Source organism: Psammomys obesus, unplaced genomic scaffold, assembly GCF_907164565.1.
Source record: "Psammomys obesus unplaced genomic scaffold, mPsaObe1.curated_primary_1811, whole genome shotgun sequence".
Taxonomy (NCBI): Eukaryota; Metazoa; Chordata; class Mammalia; order Rodentia; family Muridae; genus Psammomys; species Psammomys obesus.
In genome coordinates, this window is record NW_026591598.1 from 7,193,200 (window position 1) to 7,209,726 (window position 16,527).

Consider the following 16,527-nt stretch of genomic DNA (forward strand, 5'->3'; position numbering starts at 1 on the left):
GGCATGTGGTCTGATACTGCCACCAAGCCTGGGGGGATTTCCAACCATGAAAGCATGAAGAACGAGTCCAATCATCCTGTGGTCTGCCAGCTGTGCCTGGTGGCTCTTTGACAGCTGCCAGAACTGGCCAGATGTGCCTCAAACGTCTTCAGAGACATCAGGCCCCCTCCCCAGGGACCACATAGCCTATGGAGAAATAGTCATGTTCCTCAGGATGGCATAGAAATGGGCAGTGTGTGGAGAAGGGACCCCCCTTCTCCTTCCCCAGAGACACAATGAGGCTTCTGGAGACTTCCTCACTGCCACTGCCAGGTCCCTAACACTGTGCTCCCTCATCTAGGTCATCAAGCTGGCCTTTGAAGAGTTCGATCTGGAGAGGGGCTATGACACCCTGACAGTCGGGGACGGTGGGCAGGATGGGGACCAGAAGACGGTCCTCTACATGTAAGTGAATTGCTATGTCTGGGTGGGGCATGGGGGAACAGAGACAGGTTTATAGAGTCAGGGGGCTGTGGTGCTCCTGGTATCTGCAATGATCCATCTACCTCTCTCCACCCCAGCCAAGGCAAACAGACTTCATGGCGAAGTTACATGAAAGGTTCAGACTGAGCAGTCTCAGGCAAAGCCAAACAAAGGCTCTGTGCCTATATGCCTGGCTCTTCCTACTAGCCAATGGCTCCATTGGAACACCCTGATTCTGCCACCTCACAATGTCTACTCTAGGTGACCTCTGTCCCTGGCAGTCTAATCTCCCATTGAGGTGGTGAAAGTGTTATTATAAACCACTTTTATTATAACCACTTTTCCTGGCCCAAAGAAGTCTCACTAAGGGAACCATGATACCAGGCTGTCCTGGACCTTTGCTTTGAGAGACCATTTAATGCCCCTACACCTAACACAGTAACCCAACAAGAGCCAGGAAACATCTCTGCCTTGTGCACGTGGCCTAGCTCCAGATTTATAGCATAATAGTCTCAGAGTGGGTCTGGCTCCTTGGTTGCCCTTGGCCCTTGGCAGGGTACAGACTTCTAAGGATCTCTCTCCAACAGCCTGACAGGTACATCCGTCCCAGACCTCATCGTCAGCACCCACCATCAAATGTGGCTCCTCTTCCAGAGCGACAGCAGCGGCAGCTCCCTGGGATTCAAGGCTTCCTATGAAGGTAACTGCTTTCAAGGAGCCTGGCAGACTCAGCCAGGGAGAAGGAAACTTGGGACCTCCATCTATGAGCATGAAGCCTAGGTTCAAATTCTAGCCCCTTCCATGCCTCTCCCCAGACTCAGAATTTGACCTCTTTCTTGGTTCAGTGTCCCCCAGTCCCTACCATACCAGACAATTTTGAGGATTACCTGGGACAGATCAGTTGGTGTGCGGGATATCTTAGGCCAGCTGTGGACACAGGTTTCATCCCTAATTCATACATGGCATTTGCAGACTTGCTGAGCCTCATGTAGTTTTGTTTTTGTTTTGTTTTGTTTTAATCTTTGCACTGGGCTCACTGGTCTCCCAAGCTACGTTGTGATAAATGAGTGATGGTGTTTAACACAGGAGGACAGATAGCCACCATTGTGGATGGCCTGGGGAAGATGCAGACAGGGGTCTCCACTCCTTTCAGTAACCGACACTAAAGAAATGGCACCTTCCAGGGTCTATGAGATATCCCCATTATCACCCATTATGAACTTTCAGATCTGTTGGTCAAAAGAAGGCAGAAGGAGTTGTGTTGTGAGGGATCAAGCTCTGTTATTAAACCCAAGGCCTTGCCACAGGTGGCCTCATTCTAGTAGGGAGACAAAACAAATGGATATTAATGCAAGATGGCTTCCCACCCTGGCAGTGAGAATGGGAAAAAGGGAGCAAGCATCTTTCTGGAGAAGTGGGTACTGAGTCCTAAAAGTAATCCAGTGGCTATTAGAGCGAGGGGTCCGGACACAGAGAAGAATGTCCTCAGGGTGACTCCCCTACCCAGAAATACCTGGTGCACTAATGGTTTCTCATACCAGGACCTCTTGTGTTTCTGCGCTGGGCACACAAGAGGTGCTGGGTGTCCCAAAACAGGGACACAAACCAAAACAAACCAGGTCCCTTAAAGTAACAGCAGCATGTTCCTGCACACATATGTGTTCCTGTCCGGAGGTGGAGAATCTGGTACCCAGATGTTAGCAGGGCATGTTCCCTCTGAGACTCTGGTAACATCCTAATTCACTTTTCCTCACATTTGGCAATGTCTAACAGTTCTTGGTACTCCTTAGCTTACAGACACATCTTTGGTATCTCTACACATTTTGGTGTGTATTTCTTCTCATAAGGGTACCAAGTGTTGAGTTAGGGGCACACCCCACCCTCTCTGTATGCCCCCTCCTGACATCTGCACAGACTCCATCTCCAAATACGCTGTCAGTTACAGAGTCAGGGATTTAAAACTGCAGCCACTCAATAGCTAACAGGGGCCTAGCCCATAATACTAATGCTCGCTCTACCACATCACCAGAGTAGAGACAGCCAGCGTACTCTTCTCAGAATGGAGCCTGGGTCTAGTGGAGGCAGAGCTCTGGACAGGATGCCTGGTTGGCCATGCCAAGTACAAATCCTACTTTTGACAGTTTGCTGCTCTGTGGGGGCCGTGGGGCCTTTCCAGGCACTGTTTCCTCACCCAGAGAAACAGAGTGATTAAATAATTAAGATGCAATTAAAGAAATAAATAATAAATACGTAAATATGAAGAAAATAATAAGATACCGCCTCAGCCATCACAGGACAATCTGTAGAGATGATGAGATTTAATAAATAAATAAATTAATGAAAAGAGGGCAGGGAGGAGGAGGAGAAGAAGAACGAGGAGCCCAGCCTGGCAGTGCAGCCTTGTGATACCAACTACTCTGGAAGCTGAGGCAGGAGGACCACACATTCAAAGCCTGCCAGGGCTACAAGTGAATTCTAAAACAGCCTAGGCAGCTCATGGAGATCCTGTTTCAAAATTAAAACCTGAAAAGTTGGGCTGGAGAGATAACTCAGCGGTAAAGATTACACACTACTCTTTGAAACTCCAAGGGTGCCATTCCCAGCATTCAGGTGGAGGCTCAAAACCTTCCTTGAACTCCAGTTCTGGAAGGCCTGGCACCCTCCCCTGTTCTCTGTGTGAACCAGTCATGCATGTTCTGCACATGCATGTACACAGACACTCATAAAACAAAAATATATAAAACAGCGAAAAGAAGAAAAGTCCATTGAGGCGTGCTCAGTGGTAGAGCATCTGCTCAGCATGGGAGAAGGCCTGGGCTCCACCCTCAGTGGAAGAACGAGGGAAGGCAGGGATCAAAGCAGCTAGGGCTATCTGCAGGAGTGCACAGGAAGTTATGTCCTCGGGGCTGTTCTGAACACCTGAGCAGCTGTGTGATGCAAAGAGCCCCAGGCAGGAAGCCAAGAGGATCCTGATGGGGGCCCAACTCTGTCACTCACTGCTGTGAAACTGGGGATGCACGTTCTGCAGCATCCCTGATTCTAAAATCCTGCGAATGTTCATCAGTTCAGGTCTCTGTGCCAGGGGAGGAAATGACCCCATAATCGGTTCATGCTCCACCTGAGCTTTGGATGTGACACAGATACCTTGAGCTTAAAAGATATAACACCAGTCGGCACACAGAACAATTTAGAGCGAGGAGAGCTGTTGGCTAAAGATGTAGCAAACAGTGATATTTATATAATATCATATATATATATATATATGAAACACCTCAGCTGCTAGAATGGAACCCAGGCCTTCTCACACTTTCTTCTGTCCTGATCAGCCACTGGAGAGGAGAGCTTAGCCGCAGAGGGCCCCAGCTTTGGAGAGATTTAAGCCAATCCCCACGAGAAATGTTTGTGACCCTCTAATGTTTATACGGTGCTGGGGGAGAGAGACTCAGGAGACTTGAGAGCTGTATCCAAATATTTGATGGTTAGTCACACAGGAGAAAGAAATCAGATCAGTTTGAGGTGACATTACTGAACTAGAAAGGGCATGACACTTGCTGAGAGCCTACTGTGTGCCAGCATCCTTATGACCATCATCTCAGGACCGTTGAGTGTTGTCATGTACAGACATGATGCAGCCCCAGGGACCATCAGTGTGGAGTAGGGAATAGCACTGACCTGCTTTTCTTTCCCTTTGTCTCTCTTTCTACTTGTTTCTTTCTTTCTTTCTTTCTTTCTTTCTTTCTTTCTTTCTTTCTTTCTTTCTTTCTTCCTTCCTCCCTCCCTCCCTCCCTCCCTCCCTCCCTCCCTTCCTTCCTTCCTTCCTTCCTTCCTTCCTTCCTTCCTTCCTTTCTTCTTTTCTTTGTTACTACTTCATTTCTTTCCCCTTTCTCTTTTACTCCTTATAACCCTCCATTTAAAAGAAGATTCATAACTAAATACCAGAAAAACATCACCTCCTCTCCCCCAACCCCTTCGAGGCACAGAGGGGTTAAGTAACCTGCCTGGGGCTACACAGAAGTCCAGGAAGTGGCAGAGCTGGGATTTGAGCCCACAGCTCTCTAGCTACACAGCATTCGGTTTTCCTCCTGTACTGACAGCTTCCCAAAGCTACTGAATTTTAAGCCCTTATAAAATCTTTACAGGAGCCAAAACTTCCCCCAATTAGGTGCACCGTATATCAGACACCTGGAATCCAGGTCACTAGAGGTCAGAGGTGTGTTCATTAGTTCCTGATTCTGTTTCAGTCATCCAGAATTGATTAAACACCTGCCGTGTGGCCAGTTTGGTGCTGGGTGCTTCAATCACAGTGATAAGCCTCCTCGCCGTGGTATAAGCATACCCATGTGGATGCCTGTCACAGATTAGTACCATCAGGGCTTTCCTGGAGCCGTGACTAATTATGAAAGACAGACTGTGTGTTTAGGGGCCTCTCCAACCTCCCCAGCTATGTCAGACTGTGTGCAGCAGGGTCTGTGATGATCAAATAGACTCTGGAATTGGCTCAGACCCCGCTGAATCTCAGCATGGTTCCTCAACCATGACCCTGGGAACCCCATGTGGTCTCTAAGAGCCTCAGTTTTCCCACTCACAAGACAGATAATGATGCTGGCCTCAGAGCTGTTATGACAGTGAAATGATATCACAGAAAATTCATCAGTGTTCCCTCCACCCTGTCCCTCGGGTTCTGGACCTCTGGGCCAGACCTGGATCTGAGTTTTATGGCCCATGTTTCTTCATGGATCCTGTTTTGAGGACCCACCTCATTCCACATCCTCTTGCTGTTCAGGCTGGATGGAAAATGGGAAGGCTCGCTGTGGTCAATATCAGGTGTGGGGATGTGTGGGATGGGAGGCGGTTAGTCAGAATTGTCACTGTCATGACAGAACACCTCTGGGAAGAAGGCTGGTTTCGGAGGAGTCAGTGTCCCAGGCTCTACTGATCCCAGAGCTGAGGAAGGCAGGACATAGTGGGAGGGGAAGGGTGTGGCGGAGATGGTTCACATCCCAGTGGACAGGGAGCACAGAGACTGGGAGAGAACAGGAATAAGATGTCGAGGATCATGCCCACTAATCTATTTCCTCCACTAAGAAATGCCTCCCAAGGTTTCCAGTACCTTCCAAGATAGAGGGTGGGGACCAAACTTTCAATGCACAGAGCCCTTAAAGGGACATTCCATACCTAATCTGTGTAAAAGGGGCACAGAGGGGCAGAAGCCCACTCATGGAATGCCAAGGGGAATCATGGTCCAGTGGTAAGAACCTGGGAAAGGTTCATTTGCCAGGACCCATGCTTCCTCCTGTCCTCTCCCTTCTACCTGGACTTCATATTTGAGGGGTGGGTGAAACCCATCAGCCTTCAACCTCCGCTAATATCAAACAGTGGTGGGTTGAGCCCCCGGGTGTGATTCCACTCCCAGAGCCTGGTCCCCCAACACATCTGGCTGTCCCTTCCCACTGGCTGCAGTCCCCCCCCACACACACACTGCTGCTACTTCTCAGCATCTGTCCTAGCAGTTGGTCATACTGACTCTTCAGTTTTACTGAAACTAAACCCTACAGACTTTCCCCAGTTCTGTCATTGCTATGCTGGTGGCTCCGACACCTCAAACCAGCCCATCACACTAGTGAGCCAAGGTTCCCACAACGAAGTACCACAGACTGCCTGGTTTGAACAACGGGTGAATTTGCTTTCTTATAGCTCTGAAGGGCTGGAAATGGATGGTCAAGGCTTTACACAACTTAGGGCCTAGAGAGTGCTTTTTTCCTGGCTGGCAAACAGCCACCCTATCCCCATGTCCTCATGCAGCCTTTCCTTGGAGAGGGCATGACCTCTCTTCTATAAAGACATAAGTCGTATCAGGCCAGCCCTTTCCTCTGACATCACTTAACAACTTTAAAAATTGTCACACTGGAAGCAAGGCATCAGTATGCAAATCCATATAAATGCCCAGTTCATATTATCACCCCAAAGTAGGTTCCCCCGACTCCACCCTTTCTCCCACCACTCCTGAACCTCATCTATGCCCCAGGGTTGATGAGCAGCACAACCGTCTGTCACTGGACCTCATCTCAGTCTCCTTGTTTTCATGCATTCACTCAGATCCCAGATTCCTACAGTTCTCCCTCCCCTCGACAGCATCCCACTCTGATCACTGTGGTCCAGGCCTCCATCATCCTCTGTTGCTGTGTTGCTGACAGCACAGGCCTCCCACCCACCCAGCACCCTTCCCTCCCCATCTGCCACATGGCACACAGTGATCTTCCAGACTCCAAGTCTGGCATTGTGTTCTCCTATTTGAGGGAGAGAGAGAGAGGAAAAAAAAAAAAAACAGACTTGAGTGACAGCTTCTCCATGTCCCATTGATTTCATTAGGAAGTACCAAGCACGCAGAAGTACCAAGTACCCATAGCACGCAGAGTTCTTCATGATCATCCCTGACTGCATGCTGACTCCTATGATTCCACCCAAGGCAGAGAGGCCATGGCTTCTCCCTGGACCTTTCAGGGCCCCATCTAGAACATGCTCTCAGAAAAGCGTGGAAGAGTTCAGCTGTGATGAGTTTACCCTACCACTTTCAGTGGCCTTCCTCAGAACGTTCTGATTCCCTCTTCCTCACCATTACCGCATGGTTCTCAGGTGCCAAGAGTCATTCAATCTTCACTGCCCCGTGGGCTTTAGGGTTGAGCAACCCTAGCTTACAATGAGATTCTTCCATGGCCCCTGGGAGCCAGTCCCTTCACCTGACTTGTCCATGAAGAGGCACGGGTAACTGGTTGGATCACCCACGGCTCTCAAAGATTTGGTATCCCCATGCATCCAGCATGGACTCTGGCATTTAGGAGTCACTGGGTTGACAAACTGTTCTCTCCTCCTTCCTTATCAGGCCTGTGACTATTCTACCCCACAATCACTGCTCAAAGCATCCATGTTTGTTACATGTGACCCCATATTGGCCTTCCACTGATCCCAGCTTCTGGGAAATCCCATGCCGCATAGATATCTTGGGCAAAGGCATGGGAGGTTAGCCCAATGTTGATGCCCTGAGGGATGTCAGCAGGCATTGGAATGCAGGGATGATATCCATCATTTTGACTGCTCCTTCTGGGCATAGCTGCTTCCTGACCCCATCCCTGAGAGCAGGGGTGGCACTCTGGGGCAGACAGGCAGGCAGTTCTGTAGCCTCCCCACAGTAAGAGTCCCTCCCTAACCCAGGGCTGGAGAGATGGCTCAGGCAGTAACGTATTTGCTGTGCAAGCATGAGGACATAAATTTGGTCCCCAGAACCCCACATGAAAGAGTCAGGCATGGTAGTGCACAGTTGTAATCCCAAAGCTGGGGAAGGAGAAATGGGTGGATTTCCTTGGGTTTGCTGCTCAGGCAGCTTAGCGAAGCCCAAGTAAAAGGGAAAGACTCTGTCTCAAAAAGCAAGATACACAATTACCTGAGGAGCTATGCTAGAGACTGACTTCTGGCCTCCACACTCACATGCACATATGTGCGCACACGCACACACGACGTGAGCACCCCAATACACACACGCCACAAGAAAAAGAAGAAACTTCTCCTCCATCTTTAAAAGCTTAAGTCCTGGTAGAAAAACTGGGGCATTTACTCCCAGAGACTCTTCTGCTCTGCTTGTCATCGCTCCAGCTTGAGTAAAAGAGGAGGCTCGGGATCTGCCAATACAGGAGCCCTCGGAGCCTACAAAACGTAGTCTCCCTCCATGGGGGCGCCAGCTGTGGGAAACACATTCACAGTTGCAATTGCTTTGCTTCCCAGTAGAACCAGAAATATTTAAGGAACAGGCAATTAGCACTTACCAGAAACATTATAAAATTACACACAACTTGCTAACAAGTTTTCACATCAGTCTGGATGTCTCTTTGCATCCCGACTGAAGCCTGGGATCGGGCAGCCTGATGCGCAATCTGGGAGGCTGACCCGGGGGAGGAGGAAGTACACCTTCCCCCGCCCCCGAGCCTTGCTCCTGGGGAGATGGAGGTACAGAGAGGTGAGGATCATTCAGGAAGGGTGTCCAACAGCCCAGGGACTCGTGACAGAAATGAGATCATCTGTTGACTCATGTCCCTAAGACCTTACGATGTGTTAGGGACACTATTCAGGACACCGGGGCCATAGGGGCTGGGCTGTCTCGGCCTTCACCCAATTTGTAGTCTGTTTTCACCAGCATGGAGTAAGTGGTAGAAGAAGGAGTAACCTCTGCCCTTGTTGGAGGACACCAGGGAAGTGAGTGAAAGTTCTTAGGGGACCCGCTGTCAGAAGCTGAAGGGCTACCTTGAAGGGCCCAGAACCAGCGTGTCAGAGTCACCCAGAGGGATTCGTTGCCTGGGAGAGATGGCTTGTTGAGGGGGTGGGAGGCTGAGAGACGGCTCACTAGGCAAGTGATGCCATGCAGTAATGAGCATCTGAGCTTGGATGCCCAGCAACATGTAAAAAGCTGGGCACAGAAGTATGCGTCCATACGGCCAACCCCGAATAGGCAGAGATGGGTGATCCCTGCCCACCAGCTAGCCTTGCTGAATCAGTAAGCTCCGTGTTCAGTGGGAGACCCGGTCTCGGAATATAGCATGGGTAATATTGGGGAAGACTCCTGATCCCAAACTCTGGCCTCCACACAAGGGCTCACACTTTGCACATATGGGCATGCATAGGAGCACACACATGCATCCACACATGTACACACATGCAAGTGCACACTCGAATTACACACACACACACACAGAGAGAGAGAGAGGGAGAGAGAGAGAGAGAGAGAGAAACACAAGACATTATTTAAAATTCAAATCTCTGCCTAAATCAAGTTCAAGAGTGAGTAGGGAGAAGATGCCAAGACTGCCTCTGAGGGCAAGGCTCATGTCTCCTTCTCTGGCACATAACTGAAGATGGGCATGGGAGTACTTCTTAAAAGAGGCAGCATTGACCAGGGCTTAAAAGGAAGCCAAAGGCAACAGCCCAGCAGGATCAGCTCCCCTCCTTTTAGGGCCTCATTGGCCCTGGTCTCAACAGATGGTAGTTAGGTTAATATACCCAGCCACTCCTCACTGCTATTTTCAGGACACCCTTGCATGCTACCTGGCATCCCCAAACTCCATCTGGCACCTAAATGGTGCCCCTCTGGGCCCTGGCCCCATCCGAAATGCTGAAAATACATTTCATCCGAAATACATTTCAGAAATGCTGCCTGGATCCCTGAGACGTTAAATATTGACTGGAACCAAATACAGCACCCCGAGTGGAGATCACTGTGGCAGCAGGGCACTAAAGGAGCCCCTGAGTTGGCCTAATGAGTCTAAGGAGGCCCGGATCGGATGTACTCGGGCTGGAAGACGGCTCTGCCTGGCAGCCAAGCAGGGGGTGTTCGTTTTAGAAAGAGCAGACAGCAGGTGCCCAGTTTTTCGAGGACGAGCTGGCAGGGCTCTGCAAACAACGGAGACATGCTAACAATGAGGAAGTGCCACCTCGTTGCTGGATCTGCGCCATGCATGTTCCAGGCATCTTGGCCATGAACTTACACACGCCTAAGCCCGTTTAGCCCTCACAGTGACCCTGGTCCGTAGAGCTGTTATTACAGTCTCCGTTTTATGCAAAACAAAAACTAGAGGTCAGAAAGAGTTGGCAGCATGGGCAGTTAGATGCTTCAGAGGAGAAAGTCCTTGCCTTGCAAGCATTAGGACCTGAGTTCAGATCCCCAGAACACACCCAAAGCTGGACACAGTAGCATATGTCTGTGAGCCAAGCATTTCTGTGGCAAGATGGGAGACATAAAAAGGAGAATTTCTGGACATTCGCAGGCCTGCAAGCCTGACATGTGGAGCGGACAGAAAGACTGTTAAAAAAAAAAAAAAAAAAAAAAAAAGGTAAAAAGTGAGGACCAGCAGCCAGGCTTGTCCTGTGATGTCCACAAATGTGTTATGTTATGCATGTCCTCACACAAACACGCTGATTTCTAGATTGACAATGTGATCCAGGCCTACACAGCGTCAAAACCAGGATTCAGTTCCAAAGTGCTGTGGCCTCACGGCCATCATTATACTACATCAGCTCCCCACACATCATTGTTTCCTGACGTGCAAATTCCAAGGTGGGCGCTGGAAAAGGCGGGCCCCAGGGTGGTGGGGAGACAAGGGCCCTATACAAACAGGAAGCGCAGGTTAACCTGAGGACTTTAGGAAACTGTGGGGAAGTCAGCTGATCTTGTACCACATCGAAGAATACGGCATAGAAAAGACAGGAGGAGACCAACCAGCTAGCTACTGCCACCCAGACCAGAAAATTATGAGACCTGAGTTGAGACCAAGGAGAATTCGAAAAACAGGATACCGGGCTGTTAAGAAGAGCAGCTGAGAAGAGTCCCATTGGAGCGAGATGAGAGGGGAAAGCCTCCCCACACATATCTGACTGTGTGTCCTCCTAGCGCAGGGTTCAGAGGTCAGGCAGTGCCAGGTCTTTCCACACCTACTTAGCCTGGCATTCGGCACCATTTCTACGTGATAAACATCTGGTCTACCTTGTGCATTGCACCAAATGTCTACTGTGCTTCCAGCAGAGGACTAGGTACACAGAGGTCCATGATGCCCGAGCAAGGCATGTCTGCTTTTGTAGGACTTGCCTCCAGGGGCAGGGCCACAGGGGCAAGGAGGTCATGGAGCTGGTACAAGGAAGGTTGTCAAGTTGGGGACTCAGCTGGTGCCCGATGCCAGGTGGGTAATACTGGTCCTTTTTCTCACTGTTCTATCCCCAGTGTCTAGGACAGTGACCATTAGAATCCTTCTTGAATTCACAGATGAGCAGCTACAAGGGGTGCCTGGTACCACAAAGGAAAAGAGCAGTTTGCTGGCAGAGAAGGTGGATGGGTGGCCTCCAAGGTGTGGTCTGGGGGCAAGTGCCTTGGGGGAGGTGATCTGAAGAGATTGTATGAAAACCAGGAGATGAAGTTCTAGCTTGGGTTGAGGCACTATAAAGAAGTAAAGGAATGGACGGAGCCACATTCTCTGGAAGGGCAACAGAGAGCAGTTTAGATTGGGCACCCCAACCCCCACCCCAGCTCCCTCCCAGCAGTTTTCCTTCTCAGAGTACATCAAAAGACTCGGAATATATTGAGGCACATGACACCAGCCCTTCTGTGCAGACGTTGTCATAAAAGAGGGTTCCAATTTAGAATCAGAAATTGAAAAGCCCGAGAAGACGGGGAGAAGCCTGAGTGCCTAGCACTGATGACAGGGCTAAAACAACCAAGCAGGGGGGGGGGGAGCAAATAAAGCGAGACCAGTCCCCATGGAATGCTAAGACATCTTACATGCCACCTCTGGGGCCTCCTGGCTTGCTTTTGGTGGGCACAAGGGGGAGGGAGTATACACTTACAAAGCGAAATTGGGTTAAACCAGATGATAGGGAAAATTGCAAGACTCATTTTTCTCCAAGTCAAAATTGCATTTATCTATTTGTAATTCTGGGTGCCGACATCAGACATGGCTGGCATCTGGCCAGGCAGGGCCTTTCCTCCAGGCAGAGGCACATGGGAAGCCTCTGTCAGCAGGTGGAGCCTCCGTTTCTGCATTCCCAGTTCAGTTATGGGCTTGAGGAGAAGGCCTAGAACAGAAAGCAGCTTCCTGCTCCTCTCAGAAATAGGACCCCAGTTCTCATTCCTCATCCTTCCACCTCTAGATCTGAGCTCTTCAGGGAATCCTTCCCTCTATACCCAACCCCCCCCTCCTCCTCTGCCTCCTCCTCCTCACAGCTAACAGCTCCTTCCCTCATACTTGATGACCACCATGTTGGAGGAGGCTCACGAGCTCCATGTTGACCCTTCCCCCTTCATCGTAGTTTTCTTCTTGGACATTACACAGCCTCCAGCCCCCTGCCTCCTCATCATCACTGCCCCTTTCCCTCTTTCTTTACCCTACATTTTGCCATCTCCTTGTCTCTCGGATCTCCATCTTTCCAGTTCCTTTCAGAGGTGGACCTTGTCCTCTGGCTCTGCTGGTCATGCCACCTGCTCTGGGGTCCTTTGACCTTTGGCTCTCTCTATTGTCAGCCCTCTAGCTCCCATTTGGTTATCTTTTCCTTGGAGTCTCCATTTCCACTCCTAGCTCCTGCTCTCATCCTGTCCATCCTTACTGTACACCTTTGTCATAAAAGAGGATTGAAAGCTAGTACCAGAAATGGAAAGCCCAAGAAGGCGAGGAGAAGTGGCAGCCCTGGCTACCACTCAGCCACAGTTATAGCAGAAGCCTCTGCTCCAACTCACAATCAGTCCCACCAGCCCTCTCATGTCTGTGTGAGCAAGGCAGGCAGTTCTGCCAGGCGCTGTCCATGCAAGAGACTGGGCTTCATCCTTACCCGACCATGGCTGCACAGCTGTCCACTGAGCTTCAGGCTACTGTTCGCTGGAGTGACAGCTTCAAAAGGTCTTCTCAGTATCCTGCTCTCTACCTGAAAACTCATTGCCACACTGTCCTTGTCCACTCCTGTCAGTGAGGAGAGTCTCTGCCCTGGTTGCTAAGGCCAGCCAACCAGCAGGCACAGGGGCTCTGCTCCCTCTCCCTCAGGAGTCTCCAGCTGCCCTTCCCCCCTTCTCTGACCTAATCCATTTCCATCACCATGGCCAAACTCATCCCATCTTTAGAATATCTTAACCACCATCCAAAGGTGGGTAACCTAAGAGTTATGACCTAACACTTCCTCTTTTTCCTCTCTGTCAAAAAAACACTTTCTTTGAGAGTTCTCTGATCCTCCCACAGTGCCATCCTCCCTCCCACTGGACACTGGCTCTCATGACACCGGTCCCCACAGCACCAGCGGTGATCCATCCTCCCTTCCCATTGAGCATGGACCCTCACGATCCTGTTCCTCATTGCCTCAGCAGTGGTCTCTTTTGCATCTTCTGCTTTCTGCCCCAGCCTTCAGTTCCCTGTCTACTGATCTCCTCAGCTCATCCTCCTCCAAGCTCTCTGACCCCCACTCACCTTGGGCTGTCATTTGCTCTACTACTACTCCCCCAAAACTGTCCATCATGTCCCATTTAGGATCGTCTCACCTTGCTTGATTAGTGTCCTAGTTCTCCTGGCACATGTATGAATCAGATTTTATACTTCTGCCCTAAACTTGAGATCCAGGCAACTGTTTCTTAGTGGCAGTTCCAAAAACAAAACATAACCTTGGGAGCCTTCATGCAATCTCCTGCCTCCTGTGTTCTTGTCTGGGGGGACCACTCTCTCGTGGCCAGGCCAGACCTATAGGTATGGTAGACCTCGGCCCCTCCCTTACTCCTGCATCCTTATCCTTGGGAGAGCCCATGGCTTCTTCCTGTTCTAGACCCCTCACATCTTCCTGATTCTCTTCATCCCCTCTGCCCGGACCCAGTGTAGGGTACCATCAGAACATCCCTCACCAACACAGAGGCTCCACAGAAGCAAGACATCTATCTGCCCTGGTCCTGACTGCACTTTCTACCATCCAGGTGGCCCACATGAGACTGACAGCCCCAGGATTTGTTGAGTGAATGAATGTGAATGCTCTCCCAGCCTCCAGCCAACTACTCCTAGGCCATGCCCCAGACTGGGGTCAGAGTGAGCTTCCTCCATACAAGTGTCTCCTGCCAAGTAAAGGAGAATCCTTTATCAGCTTCCCACTACTGACCGTCTAATGTCCAGTCTGGCACCTAGATCACACAAGGCCCTTTCATGGGCTAGTCCTGCCCATCAGAGCTGTCCCCAGCCTTAGCTCTACCTTGCAGAAAGTGCTTGAACTTGCAGAGGGCAGGTGCCCAAGAACTGAGGAGCCTGGGACTCACTATCTGTGGGTCTCAAATCTACCACTTCGAGCCCTGTGGCCTTACCTAGTTCTGAATGTCTTTGTTCCTGTTTCCTCCCTTAAAATGGGAGAAAAGAGTATCTTCTATTAGAGATAATGTGAGGGAGACATTAGTTTATATATATAATACTCACAGTGGCCACTGGCTGGAGTCAGTGTGCAAATCGGTAGTTCCAAAAATGAAAGTTGGTTGTGATATTAATGACTAGGTAGTTTTGTTCGCTAACAATGGTGCATCCGGGACTTGGCCTGGCTTCTTTCTTCCACCCAGAGAGCCCTTCCTCTCCATCTTACTGCTGAGCCTTTTAATGTTGCCTCCTCCTTGGTCTTAGGCCTCAGCACAGATAGGGCCCTCTCCAAGAAGCTTTCTCTGACCCAGGGCTGGGATTCCATGAGATGAGCAGGACACTGGCCTTAGGTACACAGTTTGAGAGTGGGGCCCCTAACTGAAATTTTAAGATAAATAGCATTTGAGACAATATTTTTAAAATCAAGATTGATGCAAAGAAGTCATGGCTTAAAAAAAACATCAGTGTTTTAATTGAAGAAGTTAAGCTGAGATCACAGGAGGAGAGTAAGAGGAGGAGGTAAGCCATCCAAATGTGAGGTTGGTGTCAGTATTGGTTCTAACTGTTACACACGTTAATCATGAGCTCCTTAAAAAACACTATATTGTGTTACGATTGAGCTGTCAGCAGAATGATTATAACATAATGAAAAAGAAATTTGTCTTACTGAGTCCTCCAGCCACTTAACTCTTTGTGTGCCTTACTCTGTGCACCCTCTTTTCAGCTTGAGACCCTAGGTCACGGGCCAGATTTCCTCCTCTGGATGCTCCAAGTTGACAGGGACTGTGTATATCTGCGGTGCCTGGCCCAGACCCCAGCACACAGCAGGTGTTCATTATATGCGCTTGTCCAGCTGATACAGAGAAATTAGGCAGGTGTGGTTATGTGCGAAGAGATTTGACTCCACAGTGGGGGCTGAGAAGACCACCTCCATCCCCAAATGCATGCACTTTTGAGGCAGTCAGAGCTTCAGACAAGGTGAAAGCAGTGACTCGGGCAGATGTACCCCCACTCGTATATTTTGTATGGCAGGACTTCACTGGGGAGCCCTAAATGTGGGCTCTGTGTTCAGGGGTAATGTTTACCGTCACTGCCCTGATGGTTCTTGAATCCCAAAGAGCATGTTTGGGGACACTGAGAGAAGGTGGGTTCTGCTGCTTACTTCTTCAGATCCCTTTGTCACATGAGGCCGTTCTTCCTGTCCTTTAGATGACTGGAGCTCTGGAATCTGAAGAAAGCCCTCCCTCCCTTGGAATGCTTCAGTGTGGCCCAAAGCCAGCAGCAGCAAAGGAACATGCATATATGTTTAGCCTGTGTGTGTGTGTGTGTGTGTGTGTGTGTGTGTGTGTGTGTTTGGATAATACAGAGGACACTTGAGATAGGAGTGAGTTGACTTGTACTAAAGATTCCTTGGTGCTTGCGCAGGGTCATACCGATCCCTACAATCTGGGATCCCTGATGTTTGACTTGGAACACACATACACACACACACACACACACACATACACACACACACACACACACACAGAGACACACACACACAGTCAGTCTCTACACAGCATGCTTTGTCCTGTCTTCTCTCAGCAGACGACAAGAGGCCCTGGCTTGGGGGATAATGTGACATTCTGGAGCCTGTGCATATGCAGCCTCTGTAGCTCTGATCAGCTCAGAGAAACAGCTGCTGGCAAGAAAGCGTTTGCAGAATCATACAGTGACTTCTGGAACCCTTGGCTACTGACCACCCATAATGGCATGCACTGAAAACGCAGGGTCCCTTCCACCTGAGAGTCCTGGAAAGTCACCCACCACTCCCTCAGTGACTCCAGGCCCCACTCTCCCAAACCTCAGGTCTTTCATAGTCTCCTTTCAGCATTTGATGCTCTCCCAATGACTTCCTGCCTTCTAGTTGGCCATCTTCCTCCTCCCTAGATGGAGCTCCCCCTACAGTCCCCCTTCTCTCACACAGCACAGAGCAGGGTAAAGGGTAACTCAACATCTCAAGGTGCAGCCAGGACAGAGTCCTTACCTGAAGCGCCTGGGTCCTGGCTGACTCCCAGGAGAGGAGCCCACCTTTCCTGCTGTGTTCCATCACCCCATGCTGTGTCAGCCGCACCTCCAAGGATGACTCATCAACTGGCTCAGGCAAACTCTAAGTGTGCTTAATGCA

General features: G+C 50.0%; 1 protein-coding gene across 1 annotated transcript in view; it reads left to right on the plus strand.

Annotated features, from left to right (window-relative positions):
• Positions 1-16,527, plus strand: part of Csmd2 (CUB and Sushi multiple domains 2) — a 547,489-nt gene that overhangs the window by 319,890 nt on the left and 211,072 nt on the right. The window contains exons 11-12 of the mRNA XM_055610909.1: positions 341-444; positions 1,050-1,162. Of these exons, the coding sequence (XP_055466884.1) occupies positions 341-444; positions 1,050-1,162 (217 nt within the window). The remainder of the gene's footprint in view (positions 1-340; positions 445-1,049; positions 1,163-16,527) is intronic.